This window comes from Coffea arabica, chromosome 1c (genome assembly GCF_036785885.1).
Source record: "Coffea arabica cultivar ET-39 chromosome 1c, Coffea Arabica ET-39 HiFi, whole genome shotgun sequence".
In the NCBI taxonomy this organism is placed as follows: Eukaryota; Viridiplantae; Streptophyta; class Magnoliopsida; order Gentianales; family Rubiaceae; genus Coffea; species Coffea arabica.
In genome coordinates, this window is record NC_092310.1 from 48,463,673 (window position 1) to 48,479,353 (window position 15,681).

The 15,681-nt window shown below is 37.0% G+C and overlaps 1 protein-coding gene across 2 annotated transcripts; it reads left to right on the forward strand.

Moving 5' to 3' along the window:
• The first annotated feature begins 475 nt into the window (after nt 1–475).
• LOC113725590 (abscisic-aldehyde oxidase-like) lies at nt 476–14,589 on the forward strand. Of its 2 annotated transcripts, XM_072074511.1 has the most exons (10): nt 476–794; nt 2,046–3,731; nt 4,590–4,849; nt 4,962–5,171; nt 5,322–5,540; nt 6,554–7,519; nt 11,880–11,975; nt 12,131–12,229; nt 12,847–13,036; nt 14,245–14,589. In XM_072074511.1, exons 1-10 carry the CDS (start codon nt 635–637, stop codon nt 14,457–14,459), a joined length of 4,101 nt encoding a protein of 1,366 aa, XP_071930612.1. In that variant the 5' UTR covers nt 476–634; the 3' UTR covers nt 14,460–14,589. The 2 variants fall into 2 exon arrangements, with proteins under 2 accessions (XP_071930612.1, XP_071930615.1); XM_072074514.1 differs by lacking the exon at nt 6,554–7,519 and having other exon boundaries at nt 477–794.
• The last annotated feature ends 1,092 nt before the right edge of the window (nt 14,590–15,681 follow it).

Genomic DNA, 15,681 nt, shown 5'->3' on the forward strand with positions numbered 1-15,681 from the left:
AATTAATAATTTTTATTAATAAAAATATATAATTATTAGTATAATTGATAATATTAATTATATTATATATACTAATATATATTATATAATATTTATAATTAATAATATTATTTTTATAAATTTGTAACTAATTATATATATAATTATTTTTAACAGGTGGCGGGACCGAGGATGGGACGGAGGTATACTTCCTCAGTCCCCGTCCCATTTTTAAGGGGGAAAGAAAATTCCCACCCCCCCCCCCCACCCCACCCCACCTCACCTCCCGCTCCCGCTCCATTAGCCCCCTTGTGTGCACTGTGCACTTGCTCCAATTGCCACCCCTAAGTATGAGGGGCAATTGTCTGATTTGTTGAAATTTGAAGAGGTTGGAGTTGAAATTAACGCTAACTTTAAGACAACAGCTGACACGTGACACCAATGTGTGCATGTGTGGAAAATCTAGGAGGCATTAAACTACTGAATGGTTTCACTGGGGGTCAGCAATACTTTAACTGTTATTCTCTTGTAGACTTTAACTGCAAAAGGACAAAGATGGCTACTTTCTTCTGTTCTTTTTTCCTGATATATACAAGCTTCTGAGTCCGTCCCTGAGCTTCTATTCCCTCTAAGGAACAGCTCAGGTGGCTCAAAAATGGAGGAAACTGAGAAAAAAGGTCCTACGAATGGAAATCTTGTGTTTGCAATCAATGGAGAGAAGTTTGAACTGACAAATATCGACCCTTCAACTACTTTGCTTGAGTTCTTGCGCTCTCATACTCGTTTCAAGAGTCCAAAGCTTGGCTGTGGTGAAGGTCAGGCTATTTCTCTTTTATCCAACTGCGTTGTTTTTGCATCTTTTATTAATGTTGCAGTTTGTAAATTCAGTTTTGCGTATGCTGCTAGGAGTTCTTGAAGTGTTTTTAAGATGGATTGGTCTTTTTGTATCTGTTGTTTCTGTTTGACAGACAGAGAGATTGTCCATTTGGCCCCAAATGCAGAATGTGAACTTCTTGTTAAGGTTGATAAGTAATGACGATTTTGCAGATTGCTTTCATATATTTGTTGATTTAATTTATTGCTTCATTGTTTTCTTGGAGTGGGGTGGGGGGAAAGTTTGTTGGAGCCTAGAATTAGGAAGTGGAACGAATTATAGAAATAGGTTGAAATTCAAAAGCATTAAGGTTGAGAATGTATAATTAACAAGATATCAGATTCTCTAGGATCCGACTTTTTGAGTTCAAATAAAATAAGCAACTGCTTTGGTTGAAAATGTTTTCTTCTTTTTTTTTTGGTTGGGGTGGGGGTGAGGGGTGGCGGTGGAATGCTTTGGTGCTTACATTCTCTGGCAGTTGGCCTCACTGCAGGGGCCAATGGATTCTTATATTGTGCCCGGAGTATTTTTTCGCTCAATATATCACCAAAATGAATGGCATGATTTTCATAATCTGAATTGCTATTGGAATTTAAGTCTCCACATGTCTCACAGATTGACATGGTTGTAATTGGAGAATGTTTCAAGGATAGGAATTGGTTTACGTTGTCATGTTTAAAAGGTTACAACCAACTTATTATTAAAAATGAAATCATAGTATTTGATGTTTCAATTATGGAGGAATAGAAATTCTGTACTAAATTGAAGTTTGACATAATTTCTAACTTGAATCGAAGTTCTGTTACTGAACTGGAACTGTCTTCTTCTCAATAAATTTGGTACACTAGGTTTATAAGCTTATTTATGTTGCATTTGATGTGGAATATAGATTTCAAGAAAGTTATCCTGAATTACCATATGGCTGATCTAGTTGCGAGCTTTCCTTACCTGTTAACTGCTTTACTGGAGAACTTCTCTAACAAATATTTTGACACTATTATTTTGCTTTTCGCCTTGTACTTAGCAAGCATCTTGAGGTGCCAAGAAATTTCTCTAGATCAGGAATATTCTGCAAAACTTAACTGAGTGATAGTGCCTTTATGTTTTGTTTCAAAATTAGTTCACCGTGTGCACACATTACTTATTAATGATGTTTATTCAACTAAAGCTTTCCATTGCTCTGCCAAGACAGGTGGTTGTGGTGCTTGTGTTGTATTGTTGTCAAAGCATGACCCTATTCTTGATCAAGTCGAGGATTTTACTGTAAGTTCATGTCTTACACTTCTTTGCAGTCTAAATGGCTGCTCAATCACTACAAGTGAAGGACTAGGAAATAGTAAAGATGGTTTCCATCCAATTCATGAAAGGTTTGCTGGCTTCCATGCATCTCAGTGTGGTTTTTGCACTCCTGGAATGTGCATGTCACTTTTCTCAGCACTCACCAATGCTGAAAAAACACATGGGCCCGAACCTCTAACAGGATTCTCCAAGCTTACTGTTTCTGAAGCTGAAAGGGCTATAGCTGGAAATCTTTGTCGCTGTACTGGTTATAGACCCATAGCTGATGCCTGCAAAAGTTTTGCTGCAGATGTTGATTTGGAGGATTTGGGAATCAATTCTTTTTGGAGAAAAGGAGAGCCAAAGGAGGTTAAATTGAAGAGATTGCCTTCATATTATCCGAAAGATAGGGTTACTAAATTTCCAGAGTTTTTGAAAGGTAGGTCCACGTTAAAAATGAAGATAAATTTAGAAAACTTTTCTTGGTACATTCCTACAAATCTTGAGGAGCTTAGAAGCTTGTTCAACTCCAATGTTGCTGATGATGTGCAGATTAAGCTAGTAGTTGGCAGCACTGGGATGGGTTACTACAAGGAACTAGAGCACTATGACAGATACATTGATCTGAGATATGTACCTGAGCTTTCGATGATTAGAAGAAATGAGAAGGAGATTGTCATTGGGGCTGCTGTGACAATTTCTAGAGTTATTGTATTTCTGAAGGAAAATGATACAGGAAATTCTTCTTCTGATGGCAAGCAAGTCTTTCTAAAAATTGCCAATCACATGGAGAAAATTGCCTCAGGATTCATTAGGAACTCAGGAAGTATTGGGGGGAACTTGGTGATGGCACAAAGGAAACATTTTCCTTCAGATATAACTACTATTCTTATTGCTGTTGGTTCAACTGTTAGTATAATGACTGGTCATAAGCATGAAACTCTCACACTGGAAGAATTCTTGGCAAGACCACCAATACACACGAGAAGTGTGCTTCTCAGTATCCAGCTACCATTATTTGATCGAAAAATAAATGGTAGCGGTGGATCTGGTTCCAAATTGGCTTTTGAGACCTATCGTGCTTCACCAAGACCACTCGGAAATGCTTTGCCTTATTTGAATGCTGCTTTCCTGGTTGATGTGTCTCATGCAAATGGAGTTGTCGTAAATGATATCTGTCTGGTTTTTGGTGCTTATGGGACAAAACATTCAATACGAGCAAGGAAGGTTGAAGATTACCTTTCAGGAAAAAAGCTAAGTGCTAATGTTCTTTATGAAGCAGTAAAATTAGTCAAAGGAGCTGTAATACCTGAATTTGGCACTTCATATGCTGCTTATCGGAGTAGTTTGGCTGTTAGTTTCCTTTTTCAGTTTCTTTCCCCATTTGTCAGTTTTGGTTCTGCTATTTGTGGTGGTTTATCTGATGAACTTGTCGGCCATCTGCCAAAGGACTCTTCCACAAACTGTAATGAAATTTCTACTGGTCAATTGGTGAATTCAGCAGTGTTGTCTTCTGCAAAGCAGGAGGTGCAATCCGGTAGAGAATACTATCCAGTCGGAGAACCAACGACTAAGTCTGGTTCTGCCATTCAAGCTTCAGGTTTATTTCTCTTTTAGTTTTCTTGGATATTTAGTTTGTCCCAGACATGTCTAGTTTAATAATATGTCAGACAGTTAGAGTTCCAATGTCTCTGGTTCCTTCAGTTCTAGTTATTGAAGTTCTTCAATTGGTTAGTGGTAAGGGCCCTTCGAGGCCCTAGCTCTTTTATTTTTTGGTTTTTGGATTCCTGGTTTAGTTTTCTGCAGCCTAGCTTCAGATCATGGTAATCTTTTTTTAATGGCTAACCTGGTTTTGGAACAGGATCTATGAGAGCTTCAGTTAGAACTTGCATAGTACTTTTTATGTCTTGTTTCATCTACAGCAGTTTCTTTAAAATTGACTTTAAGCAGATCTCCACAATCTGAATGTGTTCAAAGAATGTGTTAGCACGTGCTTCTCTCTTGCACAGTGACTATATTTATAACTCTTAACTTCAATCTTGGAAATCCAGAATTGGATCTAAACTTTAGCATGTATTCCATATTTTTCAAAGGAAATCTTGTTTATGGCTGTTCTCTTGCTCTGTTCTTCTAGATTTTGAATTTCAGGGGTCTGGACATGGCCGAAGTTGTTTACAGATTGGACGTTAAAATTGTAAATCACATCAAAATTTTAGATGTGTACCTTGTGTTATGTTCTTTTCCTCATCTTTATCCATCATGATCATATTTCTTCTCCTTTGTCTTCCCAATCTAAGCTGTTCTCCAACTTCCCTCTTGCCTACTTTTCCTCCTCTCTTCTCTGCTGAAATAAAGCATGAATAGGTCCTCAAGGTTTTTATGTTACCTAGATCTACTCTGTAACTAAGAGACAGGATAGTTTCTCATGTCTTTGAATCTAAGTCAGTTCATTTTTCAGGGGAAGCAGTGTATGTTGATGACATTCCTTCACCTCCAAACTGTCTGCATGGAGCATTTATCTATAGTACAAAACCATTAGCACACGTAAGAGGTGTTGATATAAAGTCATACACTCAACTTAATGGAGTTGCTGCTGTTATATCATACAAAGATATTCCAGAAGGAGGGGAAAATGTCGGATCTAAGACAATATTTGGTGTTGAACCTTTGTTTGCTGATGATCTAACCAGATGTGCAGGCGAGCCGATTGCATTGGTGGTAAATCCATACTTTCAATATCTTCTCTGTTGATTCAAGGTATTCCTTCCCCATGAATCCATTTATTCGTCACTATATCCTGTTAATGACTCTAAATGGAACAACTTTTTAGGTAGCAGAAACACAAAAGTCTGCCAATATTGCAGCCAACTCAGCTGTCGTCAACTATGACACAGAGAATTTGGATCCACCAATTTTAACTGTTGAAGAAGCTGTTAAGAGGTCGAGTTTTTTTGAGGTCCCTCCTTTCCTGTACCCAGAAAAGGTTGGTGATTTCTCAAAAGGAATGGCTGAAGCTGATCACAAAATCCTCTGTTCTGAGGTACCCTAAACAATTTCACAGACTTCAATTGTTTCGCAATATTCTCCTATAGTGGTAGTGGTCTTCATATTTTCAAGAATATTATTGCAGTATTAGATAGTGGGCAACCCATGCTTATTACCAATTTTATCTGCTGGCTATGATTTCCAGATCAAACTTGGATCACAAAACCATTTTTATATGGAGACACAAACGGCTCTAGCAGTCCCAGATGAAGACAATTGTATGGTGGTTTATAGTTCAATTCAGGTTCCAGAGTATGCTCAGATTGTGATCGCAAAATGTCTTGGTCTTCCACAGCATAATGTTCGTGTAATTACAAGAAGGGTTGGTGGAGGCTTTGGTGGCAAGGCAATAAGAGCAATGCCTGTGAGTATCATTAGTAAGAATGTTTAGTTTTTTCTTAATATGTTTTATGCAAATGTAGATGATTGCTACGGAAAGTGGAAGGCAAATATAACTTGAGCATGAACAAATCTTATGCATGCATAGATGTTAACCTGAATTCACGTCGTTAAGGAAAGAACAAAAACAGAATACTGCTACTGTCACAGCTAATTCTGTTTAAAGAAATTGAGAAAGACTTTTTTGTTATCAATATTTGAAGTTACATACAGTAATTTTCATTGTCTGCCTCTGCAATTAAGCTCTTCCTAGGTAATCAATGGTACGTCTCAAATCTCTCAAATTGCTACTGCAATCTGATACGTACAATATATTTTATATTTGATTAGCAAAGCAAACAAGATACATTTTCCACTATGCTGGATACTTGGGTGGCTGCCATATCTTGACTCCAGTGGACCATGATATTCTTCTTTTCATGTTCCTCGCAGTTTCTTTTTGATTCCTGATGAAGGACATATGGACTTCTGAAGTTAGGGATAAAGAAATGCAAATATGGTGTAATGTCTTTGTTTATTATTATGAAAATGTAAAGAAAAGGTCTCTATCCTGATCTAAGAATGAAATCTCATAAATTTGCATCTTTTTTCCTTTTTCCTTTTATTTTTCATTTGGTGGCTGGTAGTCATCAAAACGAGAAATGGTCCAAGATTATTGGATTTGAGGAAAGCTTGACACAGTTTAGTGTTAATAATAGTATCCTGTTTGTTTGCCTGTGTGGATCTAGTGCATAAAAACATGCATCTGCAATTCTGCATTTGCATGCTCAGACTTCAATATTTTCTGATATGTTGTTCTATTTGTTGCCTGAATTATGGTTTCTTCTGTTTCCATATCTCTATCATTGTTGTGCCAAAACTTACCATTGTTCTTCTGTATATCCTGGTCTTTTGTTCTACTTGTCATCTGACTTATGGTTTCTTCTGTTTCCGTAGCCTATTATTATTGATGCATGAACTTAAAACTGTGTTGTTTAGGTTGCTACAGCATGTGCACTTGCAGCACATAAATTACGCTGCCCAGTGAGGACATATCTCAATCGCAAAACTGACATGATAATAACTGGAGGAAGACATCCCATGAAAATAACCTATAGTGTTGGATTCAAATCAAATGGAAAGGTCACAGCCTTGCACCTTGACATACTAATTGATGCAGGGATAGGGGCGGATATAAGCCCTGTGATGCCATTAAACGTGCTTGGTTCCCTTAAAAAGTATAATTGGGGTGCATTGTCTTTTGACATAAAAGTTTGCAAGACTAACCATTCTAGCAAAACAGCAATGAGAGGCCCTGGGGAGGTGCAAGGATCTTTTATTGCTGAAACTATAGTAGAAAATGTTGCATCCATACTCTTAATGGAGGTAGATTCTGTTAGGAATATAAATCTTCACACATTTGAAAGCCTTAATGTGTTCTATGGGGGATCAGCAGGTGAAGCGCCAGAGTATACTTTGGGTGAAATATGGGATAAATTGGGTGCATCTTCATGTATGGTCCAGAGAATAAAAATGATAGAGCAATTTAATCAGCGCAACAGGTGGCATAAAAGAGGTATTTCACGGGTTCCAATTGTTCATCAACTTATAGTAAGACCAACCCCAGGCAGAGTTAGCATACTTTGGGATGGATCTATTGTTGTAGAAGTTGGAGGAATTGAGTTGGGACAGGGGCTCTGGACTAAGGTGAGACAGATGACTGCATATGCTCTCAGTTCAATTGGATGTGATGGAACTGAAAACCTTTTGGAAAAAGTACGAGTTATACAGTCAGACACCTTAAGCTTAGTACAAGGAGGTTTCACTTCTGGAAGCACAACGTCTGAATCAAGCTGTGAAGCTGTCAGATTATGCTGCAACATCTTAGTTGAAAGACTAGGCCCGCTCAAAAGTAAGTTGCAGGAGCAAATGGGTGCAGTTAACTGGAATGCCCTGATACTTCAGGTATCTTCATCTGTATGTGACTTGCTTTTCTTAGCGCCACCATGATGTAACTTTAAATTATAAATTTGACTGAAGCACCCTCGTGTTTCACTAGTCAAATGAGCTTCTCGTCTTCCTCCAATATGTCATTTGGTATCTGTCAACAGGTATCTTGGGAGGAAAACATCTAGTCACCCTATTATGAGTGACCAACTAGTATTTATAGGAGTACAAACCTAACAGACTATTTACAAGAATACCCTTACTAATTTATTATCTATAAGAATACTAATATTCTCCTAACACTCCCCCTCAAGTTGGAGCATATATATCATAAGCACCCAACTTGTTACAAATATATTTCACCCTAGAGCCCCCTAAACTCTTAGTAAATACATCAGCCAATTGATCTACAGACGGTACATGAGATGTCTTGATGACCCCGTCAAGCAATTTCTCTCGAATGAAATGACAATCAACTTCAATATGTTTTGTCCTTTCATGAAACACTGGATTAGACGCAATATGAACAGCCGCCTGATTATCACACACTAAATTCATAGGCTGTTTATGTTCAAATCCAAGTTCCAGTAACATGCTCTTCACCCAAACCAACTCACACACAGTGTGAGCCATAGCGCGGTATTCAGATTCTGCACTTGATCTGGATACAACTGTTTGCTTCTTACTCTTCCACGACACTAAATTACCACCAACAAACACACAATATCCTGTAGTCGATCTTCGATCTGAGACAGAACCAGCCCAATCTGCATCACTATATCCTTCAATATCATTGTGTCCATGATTTTGATACAGCAACCCTTTTCCAGGAGCATTTTTAAGATACCTGAGAATCCGTATAACAGCATCCCAATGACTAGTACGAGGGGTATCAAGAAATTGACTCACAACACTCACTGCAAACGAAATGTCAGGTCTCGTTACAGTGAGATAATTTAATTTACCCACAAGTCTTCGATATTGCTTAGGATCATCAAGTAATGCACCTTGATCTCCTGCTAATTTCACATTGGGATCCATAGGAGTATCCACAGGTCGGCAACCTAACATCCCAACTTCACTCAACATATCGAGTACATATTTTCTTTGACATAAATAAATCTCATATTTAGACCGAGCTACCTCAATACCCAGAAAATACTGTAGATGACCTAAATCCTTTGTCTGAAAGTTTGCCTGCAGATTGGATTTAAGTTTCTGAATCCCCACAACATCATCACCTGTAATCACAATGTCATCCACATAAACAACTAATAAAATTTTACCAGCATTAGAATGCCGATAAAATACAGAGTGATCTACTCCACATCTTGTCAGACCGAACTCCATGACAACACTACTAAACCGGCCAAACCAAGCCCTCGGGGACTGTTTCAATCCATATAAGGATTTTTTCAAACGACAAACCAACCGCGGATTCTCCCCCTGAACAACAAATCCAGGAGGTTGTTCCATATATACCTCTTCTTCCAAATCTCCATGCAGAAATGCATTTTTCACATCCAACTGATGCAATGGCCAATTATAAGTTGCTGCCAAAGAGATAAGAAGACGGACAGAGGTAATCTTTGCAACAGGAGAAAATGTTTCTAAATAGTCTACTCCATACACCTGAGTAAATCCTCTAGCTACCAACCGAGCCTTCAATCTATCAATAGAACCATTAGGCTGCACTTTTATAGTGTACACCCATTTACAACCAACAACAGGCTTACCTGAAGGACGAGGGACAAGATCCCAAGTACCATTTTGTTCCAAAGCAGACATCTCTTCTTGCATAGCTAATCTCCAACCAGGATGATTAAGAGCATAGGTAATAGACTTAGGAATAGAGATAGAATCAAGAGAAGCAACAAAAGAAGAATATGACATAGAGAGACGAGAATAAGAAACAAAATTAGAAATAGGATGGGAAGTACAATGTCTCTTACCTTTGCGTAAAGCAATAGGAAGATCTAACTCAGAGGAGGGCGTCATACCTGGATTTGAAGATTGAGAGTTAATTGGTGAAGTGCGTGGCATATCAGGAACTTTCTCAACCATGGAACGACGAGAGTAAACTTGAAGATGAGGACGAGATAATCGAGCTATGGAATCTGGTGGACTAGACAACTCAGGTAATAAAGGGGAAGGGACTGGTAAAACAGGAGAGGAAAAAGAGGGACACTGGTCTAATTCACAAGACATACTTTGCTTGATAAAATACGGAGTGGATTCAAAGAAAGTAACATCAGCACAAGTAAAAAATCGATTTAAAACTGGACTGTAACATCTATACCCTTTTTGCGCTCGTGTATATCCTAAGAAAATACACTTAATAGCACGAGAATCTAATTTATCCACCCCGGGAGCAAGCTGATGAACAAAGCACACACATCCAAAAATACGAGGAGGCAATTTAAACACAGATTCATGAGGAAAAAGAATGGAGTGAGGTAATTGACCTCCAAGAATATTAGATGGCATGCGATTAATTAAATAACATGCAGTTAGAATTGCATCACTCCAAAATTGTTTGGGCACATTCATGTGCAACAATAGTGTTCGAGCAATTTCGATTAAATGCCCAATTTTTCTTTCAGCAACTCCATTCTGTTGTGGAGTGTGAGGACAAGAGGACTGATGAATAATACCAGACTTAGTCATAAAGGTATTAAAAGGAGTGGAAAAATATTCTTTCGCATTATCACTGCGAAGTATACGTACAGGCACACCAAATTGATTCTTTATTTCTGTAACAAATGCACAAAAAATGGAATATAATTCTGAACGATCTTTCATTAAATAAAGCCATGTAACTCTGGAAAAATCATCAACAAAGACTACAAAATATTTAAAACCTAACTTTGAAGTGACTCGACTAGGACCCCAAACATCAGAATGAACTAACAAAAGAAGGTTCAGAAACCCGTTTATTGACTCTAGGAGCAAAAGAAACACGATGATGCTTTCCTAACTGACAAGACTCACATTCTAACGAAGATAATTGATTCAAAGTAGGAACCAACTTTTTCAAATTTTGTAAAGACGGATGACCTAAACGACAGTGAATTTCAAGAGGAGAAACAGTAGCAGGACATGCTATCGGACCATTGAAGTTGAGAAAATAAAGACCATTATGCTCATGCCCTCCACCAATCATCCTCTTTGTCTTCAAATCCTGAATGACAACAGAATCAGGAGAAAAAGTAACTGTACACTGTAGAAATTTAGTGAGCTTACTAACAGACATTAGATTAAATGGCAAATTGGGTACGTAAAGAACAGAAGACAGCGGAAGTGATGGATTAATTTCTACAGTGCCTAGTCCTTTAACTTTAGTGGTAGATCCATCAGCTAAAGTAACATGAGGAAAGGGAGTTGACTCTTGAAAATTAGAAAAAATTTTAGAGGTACCTGACATATGATCAGTAGCCCCGGAATCAATAATCCATGGGTCATTACCTTTTTGTGCTAAAGAAGCAGAGGGAAGAGATGCGTGATTTGTAGCTTGGTACTGTAGGAATTTAACATAATCTTCCTCAGATATAGTAACAGTTTTCTGGGACCCATGTGTTGAAGAACTTGATTCAACTTGGTCAGTGATAACCGTATTAACAAACCTTTCAACCATAGCGAATAGCACGTCAAACGAAAGAACGGGTCAAAACTTGAGACAAACGCGTGAACAGTAACGGCATGAACAGTAACTACGTGAACAGTATCGGCGTGAACAGTGCCGTGAACAGTATACGTGAACAGTGCCGCTATGAACAGTGCGGCGTGAACAGTGATTTGCTAGATGTTTTACCCTAACCCTAGGACTTTTGCTCTGATACCATGTCAACAGGTATCTTGGGAGGAAAACATCTAGTCACCCTATTATGAGTGACCAACTAGTATTTATAGGAGTACAAACCTAACAGACTATTTACAAGAATACCCTTACTAATTTATTATCTATAAGAATACTAATATTCTCCTAACAGTATCATTACTTCAGAGACAGAGAGTCTGTCATGGTATATTTGAAACAACCATAAAAACCCAAATTAAGTTCTCTCGATGAAGTTTTTCTTAGAAAAGATTTGGTTTAAAAATTAGGTCAGTATGACGAACCACAAAATATCACTAAGGCAACAATGCGTATTTTGATCATGGATTAATCAATACAAATATTGGATAGAAATCATAGCTATTCAACAAGGATGTATCAACAGGCTCTTGTGTTGTTTACGAGCTTGGTAAACATGTTAAAGATACCCTCTTTCATATTACATTGCCACTTTCAAACCTGTCTAGGGTTTTTGGTCACTCTAGCAGGTGCATAAATTGTATGTGAGGTTAAGTGTTGATTATGTGGTTTCTGTGACTGCAGGCACATTTTGAAGCTGTGAACTTGGCAGTGAATTCTTATTATGTTCCTGATTTGAATTCCATGCAGTATTTGAACTATGGTGCTGCTGTTAGTGAGGTAAATGTGCTCCTATCAACTTCATCTTTGAGACAACAGAAGTTATGTTATCTTCCAGTGTGCACCTTTCTTGATCAAGCCAGATACAGCATAAAATAGGTGTTTTCTGGGGTCTTGAAATGATGGTATCAATGAATAAGCTGTTGTTCTTGCAGGTAGAGATAGACATACTGACTGGAGAAACTAAAATTATGCAATCAGATATCATGTATGATTGTGGACAGAGCATGAATCCTGCAGTGGATTTGGGACAGGTTAGATAGTTGCTTTTCTCACTGCTGTATGGAAGTTATCCACGTCTAATTTGTGGTCTATTGTTTAACTTTTATGAGAATATTAATTGTTGCACCTCATATCTAATGTTTGATCTATTGTTTAACTTTTATGAGAATATTTATTGTTGCACCTCATGATCTCAATATACATCTGGATGTATTAAATAAGCTGAGCTCATTCACTAGGGTTATTTACCACAGTTTTCTGGCATTAAATTGAAATTAAAATTAAAAGAAAAAAGGAAGAAGAAAAAAAATTGCAAGTAAAAACTGCACCTATTGATGCAAGCGTTACGCAATAGTTCAACCTTTTGATGAGTATTAAGAGACAATGAGAGGATTGACGAGAGATAGGCCAACTATCGAGGAGGAAGAACAGAGAATTTGGAAGTAAAGAATGGAGAAGTCTGGTCTAAGGGAATAAGTAAGCAGAAATCGATTTCTTTAAAATCAACTCCAAAGTCCGATTTTGGGAAAATTGATTTCTGTTCTAATGGAAAACATATAAAAACAACTATATTATTATTATTTCAATTAAAACCATGATATTTTGGTGAATAGCCCTCAATTACTATGTCTGAAATTTCTTCTTACAGATTGAAGGAGCTTTTGTTCAAGGAATTGGGTTCTTCATGCTCGAAGAGTACCTTACAGATGCAGATGGATTGACAATTTCAGACAGCACATGGACATACAAGATCCCAACAATTGACACCATTCCGAAGCAGCTCAATGTTGAAGTTTGGAACAGTGGACATAACAAAAAACGTGTTCTATCATCTAAAGGTATTTGTTTTAAGTTTCTCTACAGTCTCTTGAGGAACATTACCGTCAATTGAACTTCTACTTCCGTTGTTGGCTTGCTGTTTTCAAGTTGCAGGCACTGATTCAATCTGTTTGAATTATAGAAAATAGAGTTTGGAAAGGAAAACTGAAAGATTACAGAATAAATCTTTAATATTGTAAAGAGTTTATTTTTCCTGAACGAAAAAAAGAGAATTTCCATTAACTGTCTCCATTGCCACAACAATACTTAGGTAACCTGTGTTTTGTTTGAAATTTCCTGGTGATCTTAACTAATGAATAATGAGCTACTTGTTGCCATGCAAGTTTTTGGAGGATAAAAGACAACAAAGTGGTAAGAAAAAGAACAGCTTAAGAGACTCAGCTGTGGACGGCTAAATGAATTAGTCACCAGACTTCAGCTATTCCGAGCTAGAGGCTTCTCCTATACAAAATAAAGAAAAAGATAAGATAGTGAAGCAGAGGCCTAGAACATGATCAATTTTGGTAGTTAGAACTTAGAACTCTTTGAAAGCAAACTCTGCTTGGGAAGAAATAATAATGTTTCAGCATTTAAATTGACATGTCAATGGAACCCTCAAGATGTAGTTCCTTACTAATGGTGGCTTCAAGATGCATTGTTCTCTTTTGTTCTAACAACTACGATGTACTGCTTACTTGGGAAAGAAATATCTATCCTGAATATTATGAGCAACTTTTTAATTCAACTAATCCCCTAGAGAACTGCTTAAGTTAATGTCATTAGGAGCACTTAACAATCCATATATGATTTCTTCGGTTGAAGGGTACTTGTAGAGATATGCCTGACTAAAGAGAGTCACCTAAACTCTTTGGATAAACGAGGGTAGTGAGAGTATGATATACATGTAATTCCTAGTGTGGCAAGCTACTTATCACAAGATAAAGGAAATTGATGGATAAAATCAAGAAGAATTGTATTGAAGAGTAAGACTTACTGATCATAATTAGCAACAGCAGTAGTTCAATATGAATTTGTCCAAAGGGAAGAAAGCTGAAAGGTGGAAAACAGAGAATTTAGCTTAGGTATCTATTACTGCTGCAAACGCACGACACTCTTTCACACCTAGATAGAGCTTGACCCGACTCATGTGCATGAAGACATTTCCACTTCCATTCAAGGAATGAAATTATATTGACCTTGACATGTGGAATCAAATGGTGCTATATAGCCTCTGGCGAACCACCACTGCTTCTGGCGGTTTCAGTACACTGTGCAACAAGAGCTGCGATTAAAGAAGCCAGAAAGCAAGTAAAATCTTGGAGCAGAATTGATGGACCTGATTCAGCATTCCAGTTGGATGTCCCAGCTATCATGCCTGTTGTGAAGAACCTCTGTGGCTTGGACATTGTAGAGAGGTACTTGGAGAGTTTGCTCACCGATTAATAATATGCCATAAGCGGTCAATCTTGCTTTTGTCTGTTAAAAACTGTAAATATTGTAGTAATTAGTCAGTGTCTGTAATAATCACAGTTTCAGTTTCCTATGAAAATAAAATGTTACTCTTCTTGAACAAGGGACGTGTCTTCTTTTATTAGTAGCTCATTGTTAACCAAATAAACCAGTGTGACTTTTGCTTTATTGATTTGATTACCATTTTCTTAATTGGATTAATTTTTTATATACTGATAATGTATATACTATAGGATTTAATATGCCAACTAAGTTTAATTCGAATTAGAATATAAGTTTTACACGTGTGACGTTCATCTAAGTTGTATATACACTGTCACTAAATAGAAAATTAATTCTTTTTAAATATCTAATTTTTTTTATTCAGTGAGATTCTTAACTGCCTACTTTGCCATGTTTTTGAAGGTTAGATTGTATTGATAATTTGAGAAAGCTGTCCTTTGTAATCGTAGCCTTGTTACAAATAATCTAAGTCCGATCATGGATTTTGCCAAGATAGATCAATCAGCTGAAGAAGACCTTCATTTCGGGTCTGTTTGGTTGGAAGTAAAATGTTTTCCTTGGGAAAATATTTTCCGTGGAAGTAATTTTCCATGAAAATCATTTCCCTTTCATCATTTTCAGGTGTTTGGTTAGTTTATTGAAAATATTTTCTTACTTCATTTTTCTGATGTTTGTTTAACTTTTGAAATATTTTCACTTTTATCTCTATCTTTACTTTCTACACATTATAACTACATACTTCTTCCCATACAAAATAAGAAAATTTATCTCATTATTTAACTTTAAAAAATCTTGGAGAAATGTATATATGAATAAAAAATATCTCCTTAAGCAATAAATAAATTGCTGGCCATTTAGTGTCAAATATCAATCACATGCAATGCTTATTGTAACATATATCTTGCACTCTCACTGCTGAAAGTTTCTCTAGAAAAGAATGTCCCTATTATACATAATTAATTACTAGCATAGGATGAGTAGGATGGGGTTTTTTTTTATTTTGAATATGCTAGGGGGAGGGTTGAGTTGGGTGGTACGAGGGAGGGAGGGAGTGTAAGGAAGAGGTCTTGTGTTCGAGTCCTCCTGTTTACACTAAAAAAAAAAAAAGAACATACTACAAGATGTTTTCAATAAGTTTGGAACATAATAAAAAAAAAGAACATAGTATAAGATGTTTTCAATAAGTTTGGAA

Coding starts and splice junctions, on each gene's coding strand:
- LOC113725590 (XM_072074511.1), top strand. CDS start 635: ATGGAGGAAACTGAGAAAAAAGGTCCTACGAATGGAAATCTTGTGTTT. Junction 795..2,045: donor AAAGCTTGGCTGTGGTGAAG/GTCAGGCTATTT, acceptor CTGCCAAGACAG/GTGGTTGTGGTGCTTGTGTT. Junction 4,850..4,961: donor GCGAGCCGATTGCATTGGTG/GTAAATCCATAC, acceptor ACAACTTTTTAG/GTAGCAGAAACACAAAAGTC.